This window comes from Drosophila sulfurigaster, chromosome 2R, assembly GCF_023558435.1.
Source record: "Drosophila sulfurigaster albostrigata strain 15112-1811.04 chromosome 2R, ASM2355843v2, whole genome shotgun sequence".
Classification (NCBI taxonomy): Eukaryota; Metazoa; Arthropoda; class Insecta; order Diptera; family Drosophilidae; genus Drosophila; species Drosophila sulfurigaster.
Genome location: NC_084882.1, coordinates 35,288,223 through 35,313,913, shown reverse-complemented (window position 1 = coordinate 35,313,913; position 25,691 = coordinate 35,288,223). Strand labels below are relative to the sequence as shown.

General features: G+C 43.2%; 7 protein-coding genes and 3 pseudogenes across 10 annotated transcripts; 5 read left to right on the top strand and 5 right to left on the bottom strand.

The window, feature by feature from the left end:
• Nucleotides 1-2,647: 2,647 nt before the first annotated feature.
• On the bottom strand, nt 2,648-4,983 carry LOC133836314 (heat shock protein 68-like; annotated as a pseudogene).
• An 886-nt stretch (nt 4,984-5,869) lies between these two features.
• On the top strand, nt 5,870-8,168 carry LOC133836315 (heat shock protein 68-like; annotated as a pseudogene).
• A 593-nt stretch (nt 8,169-8,761) lies between these two features.
• Nucleotides 8,762-11,503, top strand: LOC133837437 (probable serine/threonine-protein kinase DDB_G0267686). 4 transcript variants are annotated; one of them, XM_062268204.1, is made up of 4 exons: nt 8,763-8,902; nt 9,558-10,150; nt 10,221-11,370; nt 11,414-11,503. In XM_062268204.1, the coding sequence occupies exons 2-3, from the start codon at nt 9,931-9,933 to the stop codon at nt 11,327-11,329; spliced, it is 1,329 nt and encodes a 442-aa protein (XP_062124188.1). In that variant the 5' UTR covers nt 8,763-8,902; nt 9,558-9,930; the 3' UTR covers nt 11,330-11,370; nt 11,414-11,503. The 4 variants fall into 4 exon arrangements, with proteins under 4 accessions (XP_062124189.1, XP_062124188.1, XP_062124186.1 ...); XM_062268205.1 differs by having other exon boundaries at nt 8,762-8,902; nt 10,224-11,503; XM_062268202.1 differs by having other exon boundaries at nt 10,221-11,503.
• A 1,304-nt stretch (nt 11,504-12,807) lies between these two features.
• LOC133839151 (rhodanese domain-containing protein CG4456-like) lies at nt 12,808-13,409 on the top strand. Its single transcript, XM_062270507.1, has one exon. The coding sequence runs from the start codon at nt 12,815-12,817 to the stop codon at nt 13,364-13,366; it is 552 nt and encodes a 183-aa protein (XP_062126491.1). The 5' UTR covers nt 12,808-12,814; the 3' UTR covers nt 13,367-13,409.
• Nucleotides 13,106-15,616, bottom strand: LOC133839140 (heat shock protein 68-like; annotated as a pseudogene).
• Nucleotides 15,617-16,685: 1,069 nt separating this feature from the next.
• Nucleotides 16,686-18,993, top strand: LOC133839141 (heat shock protein 68-like). Its single transcript, XM_062270493.1, has one exon. The coding sequence runs from the start codon at nt 16,921-16,923 to the stop codon at nt 18,859-18,861; it is 1,941 nt and encodes a 646-aa protein (XP_062126477.1). The 5' UTR covers nt 16,686-16,920; the 3' UTR covers nt 18,862-18,993.
• On the bottom strand, nt 18,923-19,580 carry LOC133839152 (rhodanese domain-containing protein CG4456). The gene has a single exon (XM_062270508.1). It carries the CDS (start codon nt 19,487-19,489, stop codon nt 19,010-19,012), a length of 480 nt encoding a protein of 159 aa, XP_062126492.1. The 5' UTR covers nt 19,490-19,580; the 3' UTR covers nt 18,923-19,009.
• Nucleotides 19,581-20,783: 1,203 nt separating this feature from the next.
• On the bottom strand, nt 20,784-22,985 carry LOC133839145 (phosphatidylserine decarboxylase proenzyme, mitochondrial). The gene is made up of 2 exons (XM_062270499.1): nt 22,768-22,985; nt 20,784-22,685 (listed from the first exon to the last, which is right to left on the bottom strand). Exon 2 carries the CDS (start codon nt 22,351-22,353, stop codon nt 21,043-21,045), a length of 1,311 nt encoding a protein of 436 aa, XP_062126483.1. The 5' UTR covers nt 22,354-22,685; nt 22,768-22,985; the 3' UTR covers nt 20,784-21,042.
• A 65-nt stretch (nt 22,986-23,050) lies between these two features.
• Nucleotides 23,051-24,678, top strand: LOC133839146 (beclin-1-like protein). Its single transcript, XM_062270500.1, has 3 exons — nt 23,051-23,323; nt 23,376-24,423; nt 24,483-24,678. The coding sequence occupies exons 1-3, from the start codon at nt 23,209-23,211 to the stop codon at nt 24,586-24,588; spliced, it is 1,269 nt and encodes a 422-aa protein (XP_062126484.1). The 5' UTR covers nt 23,051-23,208; the 3' UTR covers nt 24,589-24,678.
• LOC133839148 (splicing regulator SDE2) lies at nt 24,271-25,663 on the bottom strand. The gene is made up of 2 exons (XM_062270503.1): nt 25,423-25,663; nt 24,271-25,363 (listed from the first exon to the last, which is right to left on the bottom strand). The coding sequence occupies exons 1-2, from the start codon at nt 25,519-25,521 to the stop codon at nt 24,716-24,718; spliced, it is 747 nt and encodes a 248-aa protein (XP_062126487.1). The 5' UTR covers nt 25,522-25,663; the 3' UTR covers nt 24,271-24,715.
• Between the last annotated feature and the right edge of the window lie 28 nt (nt 25,664-25,691).

Sequence of the window (25,691 nt, the reverse complement as noted above, 5' to 3'; positions counted from 1 at the left end):
CAATTAGAGTGCAGCCTGTAAAGCTACACAAACAATAGGTAGGATATATTGTAATAATAATGTAATAGGTTCGTAGTCAAGTTCATAGTAGCAGCACATCAGTGCTCTTCTGTTGTCAAATTGTTAATGTTCTTTTATTCAAATAATTCGGTTGGCTTAGCCTAAGTACATAATGGTGGAATGCCACTGCGTAGAAGAGCAGCTGCATATATATATCTTATATACTATGTTCGGGAGAAACAGTCTTATGGGCATATATATATATATATGTATATTGCTAGCGGTCAGCGTGGAATGTTGACTTAGGCTGATGTCAGAGTGCGCGCGAGAAGCGATGCGATAATATTGGGCGAGAACGAGCGATAAACCACTGCAACCTTTTACATATGCAATCGCTCGAAAGATGTCAGAGTGAGAGCGAAGCGAGTTGCGAGTTCAGGCGAGAAAGCGAGAGCAAAGCGAGAGAGCAGTTTGCAACCTGCTTTATCGCTTCAACTCTCTCAGAGCGTACGATTGTTTTGTTGCATTCTGTGATTTAATTACCGCTTATTTTAAAATTTGGCAAACGCTTCTCAATCCGACTACTAATTTTATTTAATATATAGTCAAAAATCGAAATAGACATCCTTGAAAAGTTAAAAAACTTTTCTGGGTGGTTTCTCAAGTCATTATAAAAATTTTTGAGCTCTCCTTTTTCGTTTCTACTGCAGCTAAGCGGGTGGATGCCACTTTTTTTTAAAACAAAGTTAAATGTTGCACTTGAAGCAAAACAATCTTCGTCCGAATCTATCACCATCATATTAATAACTGAAAAATAGAACAATGTAGCTCTCGCAACGCTCTCACTCTGACATCTTCTCGCTTTTGCTCATCGCTTCTCGCATCGCTTCGCTTCGCTTCTCGCGCGCACTCTGACATCAGCCTTAGCTTGAATGCTGTCTAAGCGTGCAGCAGAAGTGGGTGATCGTATTTCACGTTCACTTGAGTTTGTTTATTTATGCAATACAACTCAGTGTTGCTGTTTAGTTATTGGAACAGTGTACCCTCGATATATGGACATACTACACCTCCCTCCTTTTGAAAAATAACGTTATGAAGTGAAGTTATTTTCTATCAATTATATCATAATTGTATCATACTAGTGTATATAATTATATGTGTATTTAATATTAATTAATTAAAATGATTGATGATATTGAGTTTTAAATGAATAAAGGGAATAAAAAAATTTTTTAATTATTAAAATTCAAACATATTTATGTTTTTATCTTTTTGGCTGATCAGACCGTTTTTTCCATTTTTGCTTTTTAAACTATCTTTATGTACTGCCTGTTGTTTCTTATTTCGTATTTTAATAGTTATGTTATCATTTAATCCTATATCTAATAAGTTTTGGTATGTATTGTTGTTTTGGCTTGTTGGCATTTCAAACAAGCCTTTACTGACTTTGATATTGTCTTGGTCATTTGTGGCCAATAATAAAATCTTTTGATTTTAACTAAAATTGTCTTAATTTGAGCTTCGTCGTTTTTTTTATGATTATCATTATTTATTATTATTTTGTAGAATAGCTAGTTCTACTTTTCGAGTACTCGATTGCCCTTTCTTTTAAATTCATTTAGTGATACAAATTCGAATATTTGTTCACTTGGTGATATTCGCATTTTTGTTATTTTATGCTTACCAGATTATCGACCAAAGCAACTAAGAGCCCTAGTAAGTAGGCGTTTTTGCCAATACAAAGGTATTTCTTTAATAACCTCCACAATTTTTATCTGATCGCAACCAAATTTTATAACTACTAAGGTAATTATTGTATATACCAAAATTCCTACTCTAGCTTTAAAATTACGCTTGTTATTCGATTTTGATTTGCGGGGGCGGAAGTGGGCGTGGAAAAATTTGAAACAAACTTGATCTGCGTGCAAACATAACAAATGTGGTCGAAAAAATGATAGCTCTATCTCCTATAGTCTCTGAGATCCAGTGTTTCATACGGACGGACGGACAGACGGACATGACTATATCGTCTCGGCTGTTGACGCTGATCAAGAATATATATACTTTATGGGGTCGAAGATGCCTTCTTCTACCTGTTACATACATTTCATGCTGGCAGATAAAAATTGTGGAAGTTATTAAAGAAAAACTTTTGTATGGGCAAAAACGCCTACTTGGGGGTCTAGGGGTCTTAGTTGCTTTGGCTGACAATCTGGCACATTGTGCCGTTTATGGTATATTTTGAATGGTGTACTATATCGATATACAAAACATACCATTTGGTATATTTTTTGTATTTTTTCTAGTATTTTCGGTATATTTTGGAAATGATACCGCAATATTTTGCCTTTATTAAAATGGGTAGCGGGTATCTCACAGTCGAGCACACTCGACTGTAACTTTCTTACTTGTTTTCTCCTGTCGATCCGGGGAAAGAGCTAGAAAATCTGCAGAACAAGCAATTGATCTGGGTTATACCAATGTCTGGGTATACGAAGGTTCCTGGATAGATTGGTACCAAAAACGAAGGAATTAAATAATGACAATTAGTTGTTTTACTTTACAAATAAACGTCTTTTATTCATGACTAGAATTTATGTTTCTAAGCATTAGCTTAAAAGTTTAGTTTTAATTAATAAATACAACATTATTTAATTTGCAACAATAATTTATTAACGATATTTAAATATATTATCTATTTTAATAGTATTCTACATATGGCTAGAATTTGTCTATTAATATATGTATATTATTTTATCAGTCTTCTTTGGCTATTTTCTACAATATTTTAATCCACCTCCTCAACAGTGGGACCTTTGTATCCGCCACTGCCGAAGCCTCCAGCCTGTTGACCACAGCTGGACGCCTGAGGATTAGCTCCAGCTGCAGCTGCAGCTCCTGCTGGTGCATCTTGGTCATGATGGGAGTGCAGAACTTGGTGAGCTCCTGCAGTTTGTACTCGAACTCCTCCTTGTCGGCTGTGGTGTTGCCATCGAGCCACTTGATGGTCTCGCTGCACTTCTCGAGCACACTGCTCTTATCTTCTGCAGATATTCTGTCGCCAGTTGCCTGTTCGGAAGCCTCCTTCACACCAAAGACATAGCTTTCCAGCTGGTTGCGGGCGGCGATTCTCTGGCGGTGCTTCTCGTCCTCCTCGGCGTACTTCTCGGCTTCGCTCAGCATGCGATCAATGTCGGCTTGCGATAGGCGACCCTTGTCGTTCTTAATGGTTATATTCTTCACATTGCCTGTGCCCATCTCCTTGGCACTCACATTGAGAATGCCGTTGGCATCAAGTCGAAGGTGACTTCCACTTTTGGAACACCGCGAGGCGCTGGTGGAATGCCCGTAAGGTCGAAGTTGCCCAGCACGTTGTTATCCTTGGTCAGGGCACGCTCTCCCTCAAACACCTGGATGCTCACAGCGGGCTGGTTGTCCGCGTATGTGGTGAAGGTCTTCGACTGCTTGCAAGGTATCCGGCTGTTGCGCTCAATGAGTTTTGTCATCACACCACCAGCTGTCTCTATGCCCAGGGACAGTGGCGCCACGTCCACAAGCAGAACGTCTTTAATCTGGCTGCTCTCGTCTCCAGATAGAATTGCAGCCTGAATGGCGGCACCATAGGCCACCGCTTCGTCTGGGTTGATGGACAGGTTAAGGCTCTTGCCGCAGAAGAAGTTCTGCAGCAGGCTCTGCACTTTGGGAATACGAGTTGAGCCGCCAACCAAAACGATGTCGTGAATCTGGTTCTTGTCCATCTTTGCATCATTCAGGGCCTTCTCCACCGGCTGCAGTGTGTTGCGGAACAGGTCGCCGCAGAGCTCCTCGAACCGTGCCCGACTAATCTTTGTGTAGAAGTCATGACCCTCAAAGAGCATCAATCTCAATGGATGCCTCACTGCTTGAAGACAACGTGCGCTTCGCTCGCTCCGCTGCCGTCCGCAAGCGACGCAGGGCTCGTGGATTTGAGCGCAAATCCTTCTTGAATTTCCGCTTAAACTCCTCCGCCAAATGGTTAACGAGTCTGTTGTCGAAGTCCTCGCCTCCCAGATGTGTATCTCCAGCCGTTGCCCGCACCTCGAACAGCGAGCCTTCGTCAATGGTCAGGATTGACACATCGAAAGTGCCGCCGCCCAAATCGAATATCAGCACATTGCGTTCACCCTTCAGATTCTTGTCCAGCCCATAGGCCAGAGCTGCCGCTGTCGGTTCATTTATAATGCGCAGCACATTCAACCCAGCAATGGCACCAGCATCTTTCGTAGCCTGCCGCTGCGAATCGTTGAAATACGCTGGCACTGTGATCACCGCGTCTTTGATCGAGCTGCCCAGATACGCCTCAGCTGTCTCCTTCATCTTGGTGAGCACCATTGAGCTGATCTCCTCAGGGGCAAATCGCTTCTGCTCCCCCTTGAACTCAACGCTCATCTTTGGCTTGCCACAGTCGTTGACCACTTGGAATGGCCAGTGCTTCATATCCTCCTGAATCTTCGAGTCATCGAACTTGCGTCCAATCAAACGTTTCGCATCGAACAGACTGTTCTTTGGATTCATGGCCACTTGGTTCTTGGCCGCGTCTCCGATCAACCTCTCCGAGTCTGTGAATGCCACATAGCTGGGCGTCGTTCTGTTACCCTGGTCGTTGGCTATGATCTCCACCTTGCCGTGCTGGAACACACCGACGCACGAGTACGTGGTGCCCAAGTCAATACCAATAGCAGGCATTTTGTATCTGTGAGTTACTTCTTCTGCTTTGACTAACTGATTGTATCTTCAATTTGTGTGTTTGAACACTTTAAGTTTACTTTACTTTTACTTTAATTCAACTTCTTTTTAAATTGTTCTCAGTTTGTACTTTCTTTAATGCACAATATTCTTTTAAATAATTCTTTTATATTTGTTTGTTTGTTAGCTTGTTCAGCTTCTCTCTTTGCTTCGCTCTGTTTCAGTGTTTTCACTTCAACTGTTTGTTTTGAATTGTGACGAGGTGGAAATTTGCGCCGCTATTTATACCAAAACCCAGGGTGGTGGAATTTTCTGGTTTCCCCTCTCGCGAAGAGTGTGGAATGTTCTCGCATTCGAGTGGGCGCGAGAGCGAGATATACAATGACTGCGAGTATAAATATAAGTTCAGTTTACTCTGAACTGTTGACAATTGTTAGTTTGCTAACTTTTGACGTAGCAAATGATTGTTAATATATTGTTTTGTTACTGTTCGAGTAGTTCATCAAAGATGTAAATGTTCAGAATAGCGCGGCCTGCCGGAAAATAGGCTAAGTGCGTTGTCTGATATTTTTATCAATCTATGTAAATGTCTATGTATTGTTATATTTACTACATATTACCTACCTACTTATATCTATAGTCTAATCTTTATCACAGCATATTTCTTATGGACTCTATATTTTATATGTTAGATTGGTTAGAAAAATAGGATTTTGGATAAATTAATTAGATAAAGATTGTTAAATACGTCAATAGCATTTGTATTTTTAAATGCTTCTGAATATGTTTAAGTGTTCGGGATGATTGAAACTATTAATAGCAACATTATGACTGCAAAATATATTTATACTCAATACTAACCTACGACAACCTCTTAGTTATTGTAAACAAAAATAAACAATAACTTCCCCTCACACACATTTGACTGCTCCGTCAACGTTTCGCACTCTCGAACAATCTTGAACACTTTGCGCTCTTCCATTGCGGACTCTCGAAACTTCCACCACTCTGCTTAGTTCGCTCTCGCTCTCTCTCTATATCGGATGGAACATTCGACGCTCTTCTAGAGAGGGGCAACCAGAAAATTCCACCACCCTGGGTTTTGGTATAAATAGCGGCGCAAATTTCCACCTCGTCACAATTCAAAACAAACAGTTGAAGTGAAAACACTGAAACAGAGCGAAGCAAAGAGAGAAGCTGAACAAGCTAACAAACAAACAAATATAAAAGAATTATTTAAAAGAATATTGTGCATTAAAGAAAGTACAAACTGAGAACAATTTAAAAAGAAGTTGAATTAAAGTAAAAGTGTTCAAACACTCAAATTGAAGATACAATCAGTTAGTCAAAGCAGAAGAAGTAACTCACAGATACAAAATGCCTGCTATTGGTATTGACTTGGGCACCACGTACTCGTGCGTCGGTGTGTTCCAGCACGGCAAGGTGGAGATCATAGCCAACGACCAGGGTAACAGAACGACGCCCAGCTATGTGGCATTCACAGACTCGGAGAGGTTGATCGGAGACGCGGCCAAGAACCAAGTGGCCATGAATCCAAAGAACAGTCTGTTCGATGCGAAACGTTTGATTGGACGCAAGTTCGATGACTCGAAGATTCAGGAGGATATGAAGCACTGGCCATTCCAAGTGGTCAACGACTGTGGCAAGCCAAAGATGAGCGTTGAGTTCAAGGGGGAGCAGAAGCGATTTGCCCCTGAGGAGATCAGCTCAATGGTGCTCACCAAGATGAAGGAGACAGCTGAGGCGTATCTGGGCAGCTCGATCAAAGACGCGGTGATCACAGTGCCAGCGTATTTCAACGATTCGCAGCGGCAGGCTACGAAAGATGCTGGTGCCATTGCTGGGTTGAATGTGCTGCGCATTATAAATGAACCGACAGCGGCAGCTCTGGCCTATGGGCTGGACAAGAATCTGAAGGGTGAACGCAATGTGCTGATATTCGATTTGGGCGGCGGCACTTTCGATGTGTCAATCCTGACCATTGACGAAGGCTCGCTGTTCGAGGTGCGGGCAACGGCTGGAGATACACATCTGGGAGGCGAGGACTTCGACAACAGACTCGTTAACCATTTGGCGGAGGAGTTTAAGCGGAAATTCAAGAAGGATTTGCGCTCAAATCCACGAGCCCTGCGTCGCTTGCGGACGTCAGCGGAGCGAGCGAAGCGCACGTTGTCTTCAAGCAGTGAGGCATCCATTGAGATTGATGCTCTTTGAGGGTCATGACTTCTACACAAAGATTAGTCGGGCACGGTTCGAGGAGCTCTGCGGCGACCTGTTCCGCAACACACTGCAGCCGGTGGAGAAGGCCCTGAATGATGCAAAGATGGACAAGAACCAGATTCACGACATCGTTTTGGTTGGCGGCTCAACTCGTATTCCCAAAGTGCAGAGCCTGCTGCAGAACTTCTTCTGCGGCAAGAGCCTTAACCTGTCCATCAACCCAGACGAAGCGGTGGCCTATGGTGCCGCCATTCAGGCTGCAATTCTATCTGGAGACGAGAGCAGCCAGATTAAAGACGTTCTGCTTGTGGACGTGGCGCCACTGTCCCTGGGCATAGAGACAGCTGGTGGTGTGATGACAAAACTCATTGAGCGCAACAGCCGGATACCTTGCAAGCAGTCGAAGACCTTCACCACATACGCGGACAACCAGCCCGCTGTGAGCATCCAGGTGTTTGAGGGAGAGCGTGCCCTGACCAAGGATAACAACGTGCTGGGCAACTTCGACCTTACGGGCATTCCACCAGCGCCTCGCGGTGTTCCAAAAGTGGAAGTCACCTTCGACTTGGATGCCAACGGCATTCTCAATGTGAGTGCCAAGGAGATGGGCACAGGCAATGTGAAGAATATAACCATTAAGAACGACAAGGGTCGCCTATCGCAAGCCGACATTGATCGCATGCTGAGCGAAGCCGAGAAGTACGCCGAGGAGGACGAGAAGCACCGCCAGAGAATCGCCGCCCGCAACCAGCTGGAAAGCTATGTCTTTGGTGTGAAGGAGGCTGCCGAACAGGCAACTGGACAGACAGACAGAATATCTGCGGAAGACAAGAGCAGTGTGCTCGAGAAGTGCAGCGAGACCATCAAGTGGCTCGATGGCAACACCACAGCCGACAAGGAGGAGTTCGAGTACAAACTGCAGGATCTCACCAAGTTCTGCACTCCCATCATGACCAAGATGCACCAGCAGGAGGAGCTGGCTGCTAATCCTCAAGCGTCCAGCTGTGGTCAACAGGCTGGAGGCTTCGGCAGTGGCGGATACAAAGGTCCCACTGTTGAGGAGGTGGATTAAGAACAGTATTAGCTTCTAGTGATAATCAATTTAAATTAGATCTCAACCAAAAATTAGTAAAATATTTATGTATAAAGTTAGGTTTATTTAAATTGAATTACATTCAATAAAAATGTTATTGTTTAATCTATATCTTAATGATTTTTTATTTGGAGGGTTACTAGAGGCTCTACTCTGAAGTAGGGGAAGTCTTTCCTCAGTGCAACAGCAAGTAATAAAAAAAATTGTTTGATGAACTCTGAAGGTGGCACTTATGTTTGTTAAGATATTACCACTAACCATACAATACATAGATGCTCCAGCCCATACAAATTTTTGTATCATTAAAAACAGTATTATTGCAGCCCCAGTCGGGCCGTGCGCTGCGATTCGAATTTCGAACACCGAGCCTCTTCGCCTCATTCGAAAATTCGAAGTTCTAACGAAGCGCGCAGCGTTTTATTTTTAGGTGCTAAACAATTCGAAAAGAAATTTCCCAAAGAACAGTTTTTATGTTCTTAATTTTTAATCTTAGATGCTAAACATTTGAAATGAAATTCCGTTAAGAGTTGTTCTGTTCTATGAATTAATATTAAATGCTAAACAATTTGAAAGGAAATTTCCTCAAGAAGAGTTTTTGTGTGTTCCTAAGTCTTGATTTTAGATGTTCAAAAGCAATTTGAAGTTACTTTCCTAAGATCACAGCAAGCGGTGAGAATTGTTGATATGCTTTGTCGCTCAGTCAGTGTAAGCAATCATTACAATTCGAATTTTGGAGAATTTTACATCTCTACTAGAAAATTTTCTTAAAAAAAATCTTTATATATTGTAACGTTTTAAAAATTTTAATAAATTTACAAGTTTGGTTACATTAAACAGCGAGTGGTGAGTACAAACAACTTTAATAGTGGTGTCTATAAAGCGTTCCTCTTTAATCTTAAGTATTATCTAAGCTACAAACTTGCTTGCATATTTAAAGTTCTTTAATACATTTAAATACTTTTCATTCTCATAGTTTTGTTGTTCATTAAAAATGAACAGCGCAGATTTACAAATGTAGTAAACAGATCAGGAATCATTGGAGTATTAGTATACATTGGAGTCATGATATAAAAGGCAAGCGTGCTTTTATTTCTTCTTAATTTAAATGAAAATGAAGATAGTAAAAATAGAATTTCTACACTTCTATAAATTGAGGGTACTCTAAAACGCGGTTAACAATTCCTTGTTGATATACCGCGAATCTTAAGAATTAACTAATTTACTACCATAGTTTTGTTATTCATTGAACATGAATAGCGTAGATTTGCATTTAGACCAGGAATCGAATTTGATTAATTTTGCTTGTATACCATAAATTGGATTTATCTTACAAGTAACTACTTTAATTCTTCTAAAAGGAAGAGAAGATAGATAACAATAGAAAATAATAATAATAATTCCTATAGTATACATTGGAGTAATCGTATGAGTAAATTCTTCTAAATTTTGTCGGAAATGAAAAAATAATTAAAGAATTCCTACACGTCTCTTCTTCAAGTTCAGAGGTTTTACATTAAAGTAACAGAAGATAACTATCAATATGAGTAGATCCACTTCTGTCAGTGCTCAGTATGTGCCTCTTTTGGACAGCGATAAGAAGTCGCCTCGTTTTCTGTTAAATTGGGTCTATGATGAACTCGGTATTCAGCTCGAGGATCTCAGCGAGATGAAGACCGGCACCATCTACTGTCAATTGGTGCACAAACTCTTTCCCCAAGTGATGGATCTGAAGAAGGTGATCTTCAATTGCACTCTGCCCGTTGAGATCGATAGAAATTTTTTGCCTATTGCATCTTGCACTTGCCAAGCTACGCACCTTTCGGGATGCAGCGCAGCAGGAGTGCATTAAAAGGTTGACCAACAACAAGTTTATGCTCTGGTTTCATAAATTTTACATGCTCAACAAGAAGAACGCGGAAGAACGAATCGGTAGAAAGACGTCTCTTTTATCGAAAGCGCAAGTGAAACGCAGCAACAGCATCGTGATCCCTTCCAAGCCAGCAGATCAGCAGGGATCAAACAAAGTACGTGTGGCGCCGCGTTCACAGAGTCTGGTCAATAGGCCGGAGATGCGCAGACGTAATGCACCTGGTAAGTAAAGATTCAATATTAATAAAATTGCATTCAATTCCTTAACCCTAAATTCCCCTTCATATACCAGCAGCATCTTCATTGGCTGCTGAGCCTTGCATGATGGATTTCGTCTCGAGGATTCCAAAGCCCCATTTGACCAAATGGCAAAAAGTCAAGACTGACTCCATGGGAAACATCTATCAGATGTTGGACGGCATGCTGCAGAGCTCCTCGATACTCGCCTCGTCCATGCCGAAGTTGGATGTCAATCCTGGGCCTCCGGAATTCGACACATTATTGAATGAGGCATCAAAAGATCCCGAATTGATCCTTTTCAATAAATTGCTGACAGAGAAATCCATTTCACAGAAAGAGTCTGCAAATAATGATGCTCCAAAGCAGGAAGAGTTCTCAAATAAAAATCATTCTAAGCAGGAATCTGTAAGCAATAGTGCTTTAAAGCTGGAAGTATGCTCAAACAATGATGCTTCTAAGCAGAAGTGTTTAAATAATAATGCTCCAAAGTATGAAGAGGTTTCAAATGATAATGGTCCAAAGCGGGAGTCTCCAAACAGTAATAATTCTAAGCAGGAATCTTTAAGCAATGATGCTTCAAAGCAAGCCTCCTTAAACAATGATGCTTCAAAGCAGGAGTCCTCAAGCAATGAGGATCCAAAGCGAAAGTCTCCAAACAATGATGCTCCAAAGCACCAGGAGTCTTCAAAGATTGATGCTTCAAAGCACGAGGAGTCTTCCAACAAAGATGCTCCAAAGCAAGCGTGCTTAAACAATGATGCTTCAAAGCAGGAGTCCACAAGCAATGATGCTTTAAATCAGGAAGAAGCTTCAAATAATAGCGTTTTAAAGCAGGAGCCTTCAGAAAAAGCTGCTCGAAAGCAGAAGATTTCAGATAAAGTGTCACCAACGACAGAAGTCGCTGCGATCGATCCCAGGATCAGCAGAGAACACCTGGACTCCATTGTAAAAACGCTGCTCTCCTCTGCTGCTGATAATAATGCCCACGATGACGCCATTTTTGAGCTGAATGAACGGAATAATAGACTTGAGGAGATAGTCAATAAGATAAGGGGCTACGTTGCCGACACATCGCTAAATTCCAATAAGATACTGTATAAGACCCGCAAGACTTTGTACTTGTATTATAAGAGCATGCCTGAGCTGGATCACGAATTTTAAGCGCCGCAGCAATTCTTCGTTTATTCAAGTTCTTCTTACTCCTTTTTTTGTGATTTTAATGTTGTGATCGTTTCTAAAGCTGACAACAACTTAATGTTAATTCGTTACAACCCAAACAAAATAATTAAATTTAATATGATGACAAATTAAAATAAAAACGTACAAAAATGTAAATAAACTTGCAAAAATAAATGCAAGTTTTTCTCAACCGTTTCAGCTGGGGGCCATTTTGATTGTGTGTGACCAACTTCAGTTACATTAGAAAAATGCTGTTTTATGTTAGCGCTGTTGGCAACATCCTTTCGGATACACCATTCTGCTGAGATGTGTGTGGAACTGTTAAATGGTAGCTGATGCCTTTTTCAACACAAAATCAACACAATTCCATAATTATATCCGCTACCCGTAGGTTTTTAGGAATATCTATAGATAATCATGCTACTTCCTAAAACCAAGGCGTAGACTATTGATATTAACTTTTGTTATAATCGACAAAGAAATGTGCATCACTTTTATGAAGATGGTTCATCTGACTAATGTATTTAATTTTGAAATATTTTCCACACCGTACTACGTTGCCACTAATTTTCGACCAATCATCAAAAAACCTTGAAAGACCCAAACATTTTTAGTAATCAACGATAGAAGTTTTAAAATGGAAGGGATCAGGATATTTTCTTGGTTTTCTTTTTGAGTTCAGTGTGAAAATAATCAAAAAATTTATTGAGGAATCAATTATTTATAATTATTCTTGAAAATACGATTTTATTCATAGATTGCCTGCAAAGAAGACAGCTTCTCCAACCAATTTAAACTTTCACTAGAAAACAAGTAAAACAGCTACAGTCGAGAGTCCTCGACTGTGAGATACCCGATACACATTTTGAATAAAAGCAAATATTGCAGTATACCATATACCCCAAAATAATATTCTACAGAAATACTAAAAGTATACCATATGACATATTTGGTATATCGAATATCAAAATATACCATAGACGGCACAATATACCAGATTGTCTGCCAAAGCAACTAAGACCGCTAGTAAGTAGGCGTTTTTGCCTTCACGTTTTTCAGGAATCACAAATACTATAGTTATTATTGTATATATAGTATATTGGCGACTATAGCTTTAAAATTACGCTTCTTATTCGATTTTGCTGTCGAAAAAAAATATAGCTCTATCTTTTATAGTCTCTGCGATCTAGGTGTTTATACGGACAGACGGACAGACGGATAATGATGGATCGTCTCGGCTGTTGACGCTTATCAAGAATTAAGAATATACTTTATGGGGTCGACGATGCCTCCTTCCACCTGTTACATAAATTTCCTGTCGGCACAAATTATAATACCCTTCTACCCTATGGGTAGCGGGTATAAAAATACGATTTTATTTAAGGCTTGCCTCCAAAGGAGAGAGTTCCTCTACCCAATTTAAACTTTTAATGTAAAACACACAGTTAATAAAAACTGAGTAGACTTATGCTTATGAAAATACTTTTACGATTCGATTTTAATTCACCATTCGAATGGTGGAATATTGTTTTAAATAATTCGAATTCTGAAATGTTTAAAACAATATTCTGTAGTATTCGACCGAAAGTTCGGAATATTTTGGGCCGAACCAATAAAAGTTGGCCAAATTTCGCGTACTCCACAAATAACAAAAGCATAGGAAAGGTCGATTTCAACGCTGTAAAAAGAATCCTCGAAACTCCGGACAAGTTAGTTATCGATGTCAGGACTGTGAAGGAAGTTGAAGAAACTGGAGAGATACCAGGAAGCATTAATATTGATATGAACCTCTTGACCAAGATTCTGGGAGACTCAACGAGTCAACTTGAGTTCTATGCTTTATTTGGTCGTGTGAAGCCATCCACATCCACCCAACTAATTTTCTCCTGTCGATCCGGGGAAAGAGCTAGAAAATCTGCAGAACAAGCAATTGATCTGGGTTATACCAATGTCTGGGTATACGAAGGTTCCTGGATAGATTGGTACCAAAAAACCAAGGAATTAAATAATAACAATTAGTTGTTTTACTTTAAAAATAAATGTCTTTTATTCGTGCCTAGAATTTATGTTTCTAAAATACTTAATGTGTTCAAATATAAGTTGTAATAAATACGATTACATTATTCAATTTAAAACAATAATTTATTAACGATATTTTAATATATCTATTTCAATATATAGTATTCTACATATGGCTAGAATTTGTCTATTAATATATATTATTTTATCAGTCTTCTTTGGCTATTTTCTACAATATTTTAATCCACCTCCTCAACAGTGGGACCTTTGTATCCGCCACTGCCGAAGCCTCCAGCCTGTTGACCACAGCTGGACGCCTGAGGATTAGCTCCAGCTCCAGCAGCTCCCCTGCTGGTGCATCTTGGTCATGATGGGAGTGCAGAACTTGGTGAGCTCCTGCAGTTTGTACTCGAACTCCTCCTTGTCGGCTGTGGTGTTGCCATCGAGCCACTTGATGGTCTCGCTGCACTTCTCGAGCACACTGCTCTTGTCTTCCGCAGATATTCTGTCTGTCTGTCCAGTTGCCTGTTCGGCAGCCTCCTTCACACCAAAGACATAGCTTTCCAGCTGGTTGCGGGCGGCGATTCTCTGGCGGTGCTTCTCGTCCTCCTCGGCGTACTTCTCGGCTTCGCTCAGCATGCGATCAATGTCGGCTTGCGATAGGCGACCCTTGTCGTTCTTAATGGTTATATTCTTCACATTGCCTGTGCCCATCTCCTTGGCACTCACATTGAGAATGCCGTTGGCATCCAAGTCGAAGGTGACTTCCACTTTTGGAACACCGCGAGGCGCTGGTGGAATGCCCGTAAGGTCGAAGTTGCCCAGCACGTTGTTATCCTTGGTCAGGGCACGCTCTCCCTCAAACACCTGGATGCTCACAGCGGGCTGGTTGTCCGCGTATGTGGTGAAGGTCTTCGACTGCTTGCAAGGTATCCGGCTGTTGCGCTCAATGAGTTTTGTCATCACACCACCAGCTGTCTCTATGCCCAGGGACAGTGGCGCCACGTCCACAAGCAGAACGTCTTTAATCTGGCTGCTCTCGTCTCCAGATAGAATTGCAGCCTGAATGGCGGCACCATAGGCCACCGCTTCGTCTGGGTTGATGGACGGGTTAAGGCTCTTGCCGCAGAAGAAGTTCTGCAGCAGGCTCTGCACTTTGGGAATACGAGTTGAGCCGCCAACCAAAACGATGTCGTGAATCTGGTTCTTGTCCATCTTTGCATCATTCAGGGCCTTCTCCACCGGCTGCAGTGTGTTGCGGAACAGGTCGCCGCAGAGCTCCTCGAACCGTGCCCGACTAATCTTTGTGTAGAAGTCATGACCCTCAAAGAGAGCATCAATCTCAATGGATGCCTCACTGCTTGAAGACAACGTGCGCTTCGCTCGCTCCGCTGCCGTCCGCAAGCGACGCAGGGCTCGTGGATTTGAGCGCAAATCCTTCTTGAATTTCCGCTTAAACTCCTCCGCCAAATGGTTAACGAGTCTGTTGTCGAAGTCCTCGCCTCCCAGATGTGTATCTCCAGCCGTTGCCCGCACCTCGAACAGCGAGCCTTCGTCAATGGTCAGGATTGACACATCGAAAGTGCCGCCGCCCAAATCGAATATCAGCACATTGCGTTCACCCTTCAGATTCTTGTCCAGCCCATAGGCCAGAGCTGCCGCTGTCGGTTCATTTATAATGCGCAGCACATTCAACCCAGCAATGGCACCAGCATCTTTCGTAGCCTGCCGCTGCGAATCGTTGAAATACGCTGGCACTGTGATCACCGCGTCTTTGATCGAGCTGCCCAGATACGCCTCAGCTGTCTCCTTCATCTTGGTGAGCACCATTGAGCTGATCTCCTCAGGGGCAAATCGCTTCTGCTCCCCCTTGAACTCAACGCTCATCTTTGGCTTGCCACAGTCGTTGACCACTTGGAATGGCCAGTGCTTCATATCCTCCTGAATCTTCGAGTCATCGAACTTGCGTCCAATCAAACGTTTCGCATCGAACAGACTGTTCTTTGGATTCATGGCCACTTGGTTCTTGGCCGCGTCTCCGATCAACCTCTCCGAGTCTGTGAATGCCACATAGCTGGGCGTCGTTCTGTTACCCTGGTCGTTGGCTATGATCTCCACCTTGCCGTGCTGGAACACACCGACGCACGAGTACGTGGTGCCCAAGTCAATACCAATAGCAGGCATTTTGTATCTGTGAGTTACTTCTTCTGCTTTGACTAACTGATTGTATCTTCAATTTGAGTGTTTGAACACTTTTACTTTACTTTAATTCAACTTCTTTTTAAATTGTTCTCAGTTTGTACTTTCTTTAATGCACAATATTCTTTTAAATAATTCTTTTTATAGTTTGTTTGTTAGCTTGTTCAGCTTCTCTCCTTGCTTCGCTCTGTTTCAGTGTTTTCACTTCAACTGTTTGCTTTAAATTGTGACGAGGTGGAAATTTGTGCCGCTATTTATACCAAAACCCAGGGTGGTGGAATTTTCTGGTTGCCCCTCTCTAGCAGAGCGTCGAATGTTCCACCCGAGAGAGAGAGTGAGAGCGAACTAAGCAGAGTGGTGGAACTTTCGAGAGTCCGCAATGGAAGAGCGCAAAGTGTTCGAGATTGTTCGAGAGTGCGAAACGTTGACGGAGCAGACAAATGTGTGTGAGGGGAAGTTATTGTTTATTTTTGTTTACAATAACTGAGAGGTTGTCGTAGGTTAGTATTGAGTATAAATATATTGTGCAGTCATAATGTTGCTATTAATAGTTTTAATCATCCCGAACACTTAAACATATTCAGAAGCATTTAAAAATACAAATGCTATTGACGTATTTAACAATCTTTATCTAAATAATATATCCAAAATCCTATCTTTCTAACCAATCTAACATATAAAATATAGAGTCCATAAGAAATATGCTGTGATTAGAGTAGAGATATAAGTAGGTAGGTAATATGTAGTAAATATAACAATACATAGACATTTAGATTGATAAAAATATCAGATAACGCACATAGCCGATTTTCCCACAGGACGCGTTATTCTGAACATTTACAGCTTTGATGTTCATCTACTTGAACAGTAACAAACAATATATTAATAATCATTTGCTACGTCAAAATGTTAACAAATTAAAAGCTTGTCAACAGTTCAGAGTAAACTGAACTTATATTTATACTCGCAGTCATTGTATATCTCGCTCTCGCGCCCACTCGAATGCGAGAACATTCCACACTCTTCGCGAGAGGGGAAACCAGAAAATTCCACCACCCTGGGTTTTGGTATAAATAGCGGCGCAAATTTCCACCTCGTCACAATTCAAAACAAACAGTTGAAGTGAAAACACTGAAACAGAGCGAAGCAAAGAGAGAAGCTGAACAAGCTAACAAACAAAGAATAAAAAAGAATTTATTTAAAAGAATATTCTGCATAAAAGAAAGTACAAACTGAGAACAATTTAAAAAGAAGTTAAATTAAAGTAAAAGTAAAGTAAAGTAAAAGTGTTCAAACACTCAAATTGAAGATACAATCAGTTAGTCAAAGCAGAAGAAGTAACTCACAGATACAAAATGCCTGCTATTGGTATTGACTTGGGCACCACGTACTCGTGCGTCGGTGTGTTCCAGCACGGCAAGGTGGAGATCATAGCCAACGACCAGGGTAACAGAACGACGCCCAGCTATGTGGCATTCACAGACTCGGAGAGGTTGATCGGAGACGCGGCCAAGAACCAAGTGGCCATGAATCCAAAGAACAGTCTGTTCGATGCGAAACGTTTGATTGGACGCAAGTTCGATGACTCGAAGATTCAGGAGGATATGAAGCACTGGCCATTCCAAGTGGTCAACGACTGTGGCAAGCCAAAGATGAGCGTTGAGTTCAAGGGGGAGCAGAAGCGATTTGCCCCTGAGGAGATCAGCTCAATGGTGCTCACCAAGATGAAGGAGACAGCTGAGGCGTATCTGGGCAGCTCGATCAAAGACGCGGTGATCACAGTGCCAGCGTATTTCAACGATTCGCAGCGGCAGGCTACGAAAGATGCTGGTGCCATTGCTGGGTTGAATGTGCTGCGCATTATAAATGAACCGACAGCGGCAGCTCTGGCCTATGGGCTGGACAAGAATCTGAAGGGTGAACGCAATGTGCTGATATTCGATTTGGGCGGCGGCACTTTCGATGTGTCAATCCTGACCATTGACGAAGGCTCGCTGTTCGAGGTGCGGGCAACGGCTGGAGATACACATCTGGGAGGCGAGGACTTCGACAACAGACTCGTTAACCATTTGGCGGAGGAGTTTAAGCGGAAATTCAAGAAGGATTTGCGCTCAAATCCACGAGCCCTGCGTCGCTTGCGGACAGCAGCGGAGCGAGCGAAGCGCACGTTGTCTTCAAGCAGTGAGGCATCCATTGAGATTGATGCTCTCTTTGAGGGTCATGACTTCTACACAAAGATTAGTCGGGCACGGTTCGAGGAGCTCTGCGGCGACCTGTTCCGCAACACACTGCAGCCGGTGGAGAAGGCCCTGAATGATGCAAAGATGGACAAGAACCAGATTCACGACATCGTTTTGGTTGGCGGCTCAACTCGTATTCCCAAAGTGCAGAGCCTGCTGCAGAACTTCTTCTGCGGCAAGAGCCTTAACCTGTCCATCAACCCAGACGAAGCGGTGGCCTATGGTGCCGCCATTCAGGCTGCAATTCTATCTGGAGACGAGAGCAGCCAGATTAAAGACGTTCTGCTTGTGGACGTGGCGCCACTGTCCCTGGGCATAGAGACAGCTGGTGGTGTGATGACAAAACTCATTGAGCGCAACAGCCGGATACCTTGCAAGCAGTCGAAGACCTTCACCACATACGCGGACAACCAGCCCGCTGTGAGCATCCAGGTGTTTGAGGGAGAGCGTGCCCTGACCAAGGATAACAACGTGCTGGGCAACTTCGACCTTACGGGCATTCCACCAGCGCCTCGCGGTGTTCCAAAAGTGGAAGTCACCTTCGACTTGGATGCCAACGGCATTCTCAATGTGAGTGCCAAGGAGATGGGCACAGGCAATGTGAAGAATATAACCATTAAGAACGACAAGGGTCGCCTATCGCAAGCCGACATTGATCGCATGCTGAGCGAAGCCGAGAAGTACGCCGAGGAGGACGAGAAGCACCGCCAGAGAATCGCCGCCCGCAACCAGCTGGAAAGCTATGTCTTTGGTGTGAAGGAGGCTGCCGAACAGGCAACTGGACAGACAGACAGAATATCTGCGGAAGACAAGAGCAGTGTGCTCGAGAAGTGCAGCGAGACCATCAAGTGGCTCGATGGCAACACCACAGCCGACAAGGAGGAGTTCGAGTACAAACTGCAGGAGCTCACCAAGTTCTGCACTCCCATCATGACCAAGATGCACCAGCAGGGAGCTGCAGCTGGAACTAATCCTCAAGCGTCCAGCTGTGGTCAACAGGCTGGAGGCTTCGGCAGTGGCGGATACAAAGGTCCCACTGTTGAGGAGGTGGACTAAATACAGTATTAGCATCTAGTGATAATCAATTTAAATTAGATCTCAACCAAAAATTAGTAAATTATTTATGTATAAAGTAGGGTTTATTTAAATTGAATTATATTCAATAAAAATATTATTGTTACAAGTAAATTCAAATGTTTTATATCTACTTGGGCAATCCTTCGCGCTCTGCCCAATCGAGCCAAGATCCTTCGTAGTTTTTAACGTTCTTGAAGCCCAAAGCGGCGGCAGCTTCTGCGGCTTTTAAGCTGCGTCTGCCAATCTTGCAATGAAATACAATTTCTGTATCGGATTTAGGTTTATCCCTACCATATTTGGATTTGAAGAGCTGATCATTGATGGCCAACTCTTGGCTGACGATGCCCAAGGGGATGTTGATGCTGGAGGGGATCTGACCGGTTTCCTTGAGTTCATCCGGTTCTCGGACATCGATGAGCAGCTTCTGTGGTTCGCTTGGCAGTTTCTTTACAGCAGCATAGTCCACAATGGGAATTGTGCTACTGCTGCTATAAAAGCGTTGAGAAAACTGATGATGTGGCTGCATATTAAGTGTTGCTCCCGATGCTGGTTGCCGCAATATGGAGCCGACTGCTCTCAATGCGAATGGGGAATATTTGCGCAACATGTTTACTGTTACTGTTTACGAGTGCACTATTTTAAAATGTAAACTAAGAGTTATGCAAACATTCGTTTACAAACGACGAATGGCTTTGCCGGCGATCAGCTGTTTTTGCTAGGTTGCAGCGTTGCCAGACCTCGAAATTACTTTCTAGTGAAATGGCGCGCGATAGCATCACATTTGAAATGAATGTAATAGGGAAATGACGTAGTTGTATTAAACTTGGAATTGTTACCAAGTGGATGCTGCTGGGGCTGGGGCATTATCACTGAACAACAGCGTGAAGTGTGTGTGTCAAGGCAAAGGCTCAATCAAGTTCGCATCACATGATGATAAGTCTAGACCCAACCAAAGCTCACAAGCAGCTTGCTTTGCTGCCTTAGTGGTAGTTGCTGCTGCTGTCGTCGCTTGATTAATTCAATTAATCGTTAAATAGAATAGCGATCCCGGATTCAATTACACACACACGAACCCATAAAAGTATATATGCATATGCGTGTAGGCGTGTGTTGGTGTCCACTGATAAGTGAACAAAATAAATTGTTTTCTTTGCTTCTCGTTAAGTAGATTAAATAAAATGGGGTATTTTTCGTGTATATGTGTGTACATACAACAGCAAACACACTTATAATGTGCGAATTTATTAATGCTGCCATGTTTGGTATCTAAGCGACACAAATTTTGAGGTTATGCCAGAGGTAATCAACTTGATAAAGGCTTGAACATGATTGGCAACTGTTTTTCCCATGATCCGGCCACGCTTGCTGATAACAAGACATTCTTATGTCCGCAAGCGTGTCTGTCTGCATGCCTGTGTGTGTGTGTGTGTGTGTGTGTGAGTTGATCCCCTATAATCTTGGGGTCATCGACGTCATCGAGCGGCGCGTGCCGTAAGAGTTCTCGACTCAACGACAGGATGGGAATAATCTCAATACTACGGGGTCTAGTAAACAAGTTTGCGGTCGCTACGGCTACGGCTCCGACTTCTGCTTCCAATTAATTGTGTTTGTTGTTTTGCAAAATACATTAATTAGTCGGGGAAGTAAACAGCTCGGCTTGCGCCCAGTGTTGATTTAGAAAATAGCTAAATTTTTTCCAAAAAAAAGCTTAGCTAAGGTTTTTACATTAAAGGTTAAGCGAAGGTTATCTAAACTAAAACAAAGTCCCAAAAAAATTCTTTAAAAACATGAGAGCGAAAGTATTTTCGAAAAATAGCCAGACGAATGGGCACCAAAGTCAAGTTAGCTGGAAAAGGCCAAAGAGCGCAACACAGACTAGAGAAAAGTGGGGTTAAGTAGAATATGTTTTATATGCAAACTATATTTATTTATCAGTAACATGTATAAATCTACATTTGTATGGTTCTTAGGAATATTGAAATCGCAAAAATACAACTAGCTTCGAAGGTACGCCAAGCATAATCTGGATGCCAATGGCAACTAAATACAAAATACAATAGCTAGAAAACAGTGCCGTCGACCAGTGTGGAACGCTCATCACAATTTGTTTGCCTCCTGTCTAGGATTTATCAGGAATTGTCCAATCTGTTGTTGTGTCCTTCAGACCAGATGTCCCAAGGATTGACCGACGCTGATCTTCTGACCTGCCTCAATATCGAACTGGAAGTTCTTTGGTGCCTCGAACAACAACACAATGGTGCTGCCCATGTTGAACTGTCCCACCAGATCTCCCTTGTTGAACTTTTGTGCCACATCCTTCAGTTCCTTCTCTTCGTATTCGTAGGTGCTGGGTGGATGGGCGCCCACATTGAAGCCTGTCCAGCGATTTGTCTTCAAGTCCGCATCCATATAGATCTCAACGCTGCCCACATTGGTGGCTCCCACAGCGGTGTAGCTGAAGAAACCATGCTGCCATTTGCCCATGTAGACAACGCGCTCATTGAGACAGAACAAGCCAGGCAGCCAACCCGCGACTTTGGGGCTCACTGATAAGAGTTCGCCGGAGAAGTGACGTCGCACCGTCGGCTCCCAGGCGGCGGCTGAATGAAAGCGGTGATAATCTCCGGGTGCCAAGTAGATGACGCATTGATAGAGCTCTGTGCTGCCATCGCGCTGCTGTTTCAATGCGTTGGCATAGCTAGCGGCTGCCTCCTTGGATTGCTCGACCGTCTGCAGCGGTCCCAGGAAATCCTCGATGCTATAATTGACGCCTTTCACCTGCTCAATGCGCGAATCGGACGCGCTGCCAAAGTGCAACACTTTGCCATCGGCAGGGGACACAAGTGGCGCCTTGGCATCGATGAGACGAGCACCTTCCCTGAGTGGGCGCGTGAAGAACTCGGCCATGCTGTTGTAGTGACTATAGTCCGGATACTGTGCCTCACTGATGTTCACATTAAACATTTGCGAGTACCAGCCATAAACATAGGGACGCATCACATTCGGCATGTAGCAGGAGGCCAACCATCCCCAGCAGCGACTGATTATGCGCAACGGCAGCGAACAGTAGACCATCGACTGGAACTGCGAAGCTGTGTGCGGAGTGTTGCCATCATTGACGGTGGAATATTTGTGAAATTGCCATTCGATGGCGCCAAACACGCAAAGTCCCATGGGTGCCCAACGCAACAAGAAGCCGGTCCAGCGTGCAAACATGTTGCGCCTGACTTGCAGCTGTGTTGTTGTTGCTGGTCGAACACGTTGTGGTTGCTGCTGATGTTGCTGTTGTTGTTGTTGTGGCTTTGCCTTGGCCACCTGCGAGGACTGTCGGAAGTGTCGTAGCATTGACCAATTGCCATGCTGCTGCTGCTGCTGTTGAACTGCATTCTTAGGCTGTTCCTGTTGGAGCGCTTTCCTCACATTGCCAGCCTTGAGTAAATAGCGCCCGCGCGGCACAAAATATGAGACCATATTTACTGATTGCTCAATTCAATGCGTGGGATGATTTTGTCGCGCAGCACTTGTTGTTGTTAGACGTCTGACTGATTACGTGATTACCCTAAATAACTTTTAGCTTTTGTTTGTAGCACTTTTTGTGCGTCTACTTGACTTAAAATTGAAGTTGCCTTGCTGTTGATTAATAGTGCTTGTTTTTGTAAGGATCTGGAAACATGCGCATATAAACTTTCTGTCAGAAAATATAATAATTTTTTCCTTAATTTCTTTTCTATGCGTATGGTTTTTGCGAGGAGGGAGAAAAAGTCACTTCCGTGTTGTAGCACTGCCTGGCGACGACTAAAACGCTGAAAAGAACCAAAAGTATATTGTGAAGTAATGTGAAGGCGCCATTGCGACTACGTCGCATGTGAATGCTGCTTTGCTCACCAATAACAAAACAAACACACACGACTCGAAATGCTCTCCCGCGGTCTGCGTGCTTATCAATGCCTTCTTTACTGCCCGCTTATTATTTGTAACATCAACAACACGATTGGGTTGTTGTTCAAGGTTGTCGCGGCTCGCGCTTAAATCTCTTTTTAGTAGACCACAATGTGTTTTTGGTTGCCTGATAAACCCGTTTTCCGCTTGCGTTATTTTTTTCTTTGAGCTTTTTTTTTTGTTTTGGCCTTTCTGCGTAAAGTTGACAACTGTCTTTGCACATCGTTACTACGCCGCAGCAGCAGCTCTATGCGACAGAGTGGCAACACTGTGTCTCGAACAGCTGATTGATTATTTGTGGTTTGCAAAAAAAAAAATATTTTTCATGCAGTGAGCAAGCGAAGCAAAAAAAAAAAACAATAACAAATACTGAGAAAGGACGACAACATGACTGAGGCAGACAAGCAGCCTGCCTCCTTCGCCTGCCAGCGTTGCCTGCAGCCCATAGTGCTGGACGAGCAGCTGGAAAAGATTAGCGTGCATGCTATGGCTGAACTCTCATGTAAGATTTGTAAAATGAACTATTTCAATTTTATTAATTGTGTTTATTGCAGTGCCCATTTATGGCGGCAATGTTAACACCATTGATGCCCAGGATGCCAACAGTTTTGACCACTTTGTGCCGCCGTTTCGACTGACTGACTCCATCAATGGCACCGGATTCATGCTTGTCTCCGATGGACGCGATAACAAAAAGCTTAGCGCTGCCTTCAAACTGAAAGCCGAGCTCTTTGATTGTCTGTCCTCCAACTCGGAGATTGATCATCCGTTGTGCGAGGAATGTGCCGATTCCATGCTGGAGATTATGAACAGAGAGCTGAGCATTGCCGAGGACGAGTGGCAGGTATATAAAACGTATCTCAACGAACTGGAGCAACAGCAGGAGGGACCCAATGTGGAAGCACTGGACAAAGAGCTCGAAGAACTGAAGCTGAGTGAGCAGAAACTACTCGAAGAATTGGCCACTCTGAAGAAACAGGAACAAGGGCTGAATGAAGAAATCGAACAGGAGGAAATTGAAAAGCAGAAACTACACGAGCAGGAGGAAAGCTATTGGCGTGAATACACGAAGCATCGGCGTGAGTTGATGTTGACAGAGGATGACAAAAGGAGTCTGGAGTGCCAGATTGCCTACTCGAAGCAGCAGCTGGACAAGTTGCGCGATACAAACATCTTCAACATCACATTTCATATCTGGCATGCCGGCCACTTTGGCACCATCAACAACTTTCGACTGGGACGCTTGCCTTCCGTGTCTGTCGATTGGTCGGAGATCAATGCTGCCTGGGGGCAAACAGTGCTGTTGCTCTCGGCCTTGGCACGCAAGATTGGACTATGCTTTGAGCGATATCGTGTTGTGCCATTCGGCAATCATTCCTATGTAGAGGTGCTGGGAGATAATCGTGAGTTGCCGCTTTATGGCAGCGGAGGTTTCAAATTCTTTTGGGACACCAAATTCGATGCAGCCATGGTGGCGTTTCTTGACTGCTTGACGCAGTTCCAGCAGGAGGTGGAGAAGCGTGATACTGAATTTCTACTGCCCTACAAAATGGAGAAGGGCAAAATTATTGATCCCTCCACTGGCAATTCCTACTCCATCAAGTAAATACTTCTAAATATTAAATTTGACATTTTCTAAATTACTTTCCTCCCTTTTCTAGAATCCAGTTCAATTCCGAGGAACAGTGGACGAAGGCTTTAAAGTTCATGCTTACGAATCTGAAGTGGGGTTTGGCGTGGGTTTCATCCCAGTTTGTGACGCAATAAAGTCGACGACGCTTCATTGTCATCATTATATTTATGTACATTTTGATTAGTGCTTAATTACTACAATAAAACGTAATCTTTTAAAATTAATTCGATGGCTTTAAACATTTAATTGTTGTTTTGTTGCTTAACACTTAATTGCGCGCTTCTGTTCAGATTCCTCCTCGCTATCATCGCTGTCCAAGTCGCTGCCGGAGAGGTCATCATCAATCCATAGAGCACCCTTTTTCTTTTTGTTGTTTTTGGGCTTGTCGACAACTTTGCGCTTGACGCCAGATTTTAGAGCAGTTGCAGAACTGCTGCTGCTGCTGGCTGCACTATTAGAATCCTCTGTTGCTGGTGCCGAAAGTTTAGCTTCCTCAGCCTGCTTCATACCCTCCTCGAACGCATCGTTCACCTTCTCTGTCAGCTTGGCACGCGCCTCCTCATACTCGTCGTCCTTGAACTCATGTTTCGGTACTGCCAGAAGTTTCTCGATCTTGCGCTTCTTGCGTTCCTCAGCCTCCCGCTCCCGCTCGCCACTCTTCTCCAGCCAAGCACGCACTCGTTTCTCTTCATTGATGTCGCGCAGTCGACGCCCGCTCAAATCTCGGCAAGCCTCGCGATTTGTGGTCTTTTCGATTTGGGCGCCAATCGCACGCAGCATGGAGCCAAAACCCCCTTTGCCGCCCAGTTGCCGCAGCTGGCATTGAATAACGCTGCTACTAATCTCATTATGATCATCAGTTAAACGTTTGCCATTACTTGTCAAGTAAAACTCCTCTGTTTGTAATTGCTGCAAGCACATTGAACATTGTTAATACTCTGTAAAATTAGTAATATTTATTTACTCACTGTTGCCTCCGTGATACGCGTGCAGAGTTCGTCATATTTAATGCCATTTTCATTGACAGTAATTAACTGTTTATTGTTTATGAAAATATTAATCACCATTTCTCAGATTTTCCTTTTACTTCTGTTTTTTTGTGCTTCTCTTTGCTATTTTGCTTTGTCACGCGTTCTTGTGTGCGTTAAAAAGAGACAGCACTAATGCAAGCGTTTATCAGCAAGCCTAGAGTTGCCACCCTTTGTGCAATTTGCTAAAATTGTAATAAATTTTGCAT

Bases quoted from the DNA above. Each gene is read 5' to 3' on its own strand.
- LOC133837437 (XM_062268204.1), top strand. From the start codon at position 9,931: ATGCTCTGGTTTCATAAATTTTACATGCTCAACAAGAAGAACGCGGAA. The intron at 10,151-10,220 runs GTAAGTAAAGAT...TTCATATACCAG, and splicing joins GCGCAGACGTAATGCACCTG to CAGCATCTTCATTGGCTGCT.
- LOC133839151 (XM_062270507.1), top strand. From the start codon at position 12,815: ATGCTTATGAAAATACTTTTACGATTCGATTTTAATTCACCATTCGAA.
- LOC133839141 (XM_062270493.1), top strand. From the start codon at position 16,921: ATGCCTGCTATTGGTATTGACTTGGGCACCACGTACTCGTGCGTCGGT.
- LOC133839152 (XM_062270508.1), bottom strand. From the start codon at position 19,489: ATGTTGCGCAAATATTCCCCATTCGCATTGAGAGCAGTCGGCTCCATA.
- LOC133839145 (XM_062270499.1), bottom strand. From the start codon at position 22,353: ATGGTCTCATATTTTGTGCCGCGCGGGCGCTATTTACTCAAGGCTGGC.
- LOC133839146 (XM_062270500.1), top strand. From the start codon at position 23,209: ATGACTGAGGCAGACAAGCAGCCTGCCTCCTTCGCCTGCCAGCGTTGC. The intron at 23,324-23,375 runs GTAAGATTTGTA...TGTTTATTGCAG, and splicing joins TGCTATGGCTGAACTCTCAT to TGCCCATTTATGGCGGCAAT. The intron at 24,424-24,482 runs GTAAATACTTCT...TCCCTTTTCTAG, and splicing joins GGCAATTCCTACTCCATCAA to AATCCAGTTCAATTCCGAGG.
- LOC133839148 (XM_062270503.1), bottom strand. From the start codon at position 25,521: ATGGTGATTAATATTTTCATAAACAATAAACAGTTAATTACTGTCAAT. The intron at 25,364-25,422 runs GTGAGTAAATAA...ATGTGCTTGCAG, and splicing joins CGCGTATCACGGAGGCAACA to CAATTACAAACAGAGGAGTT.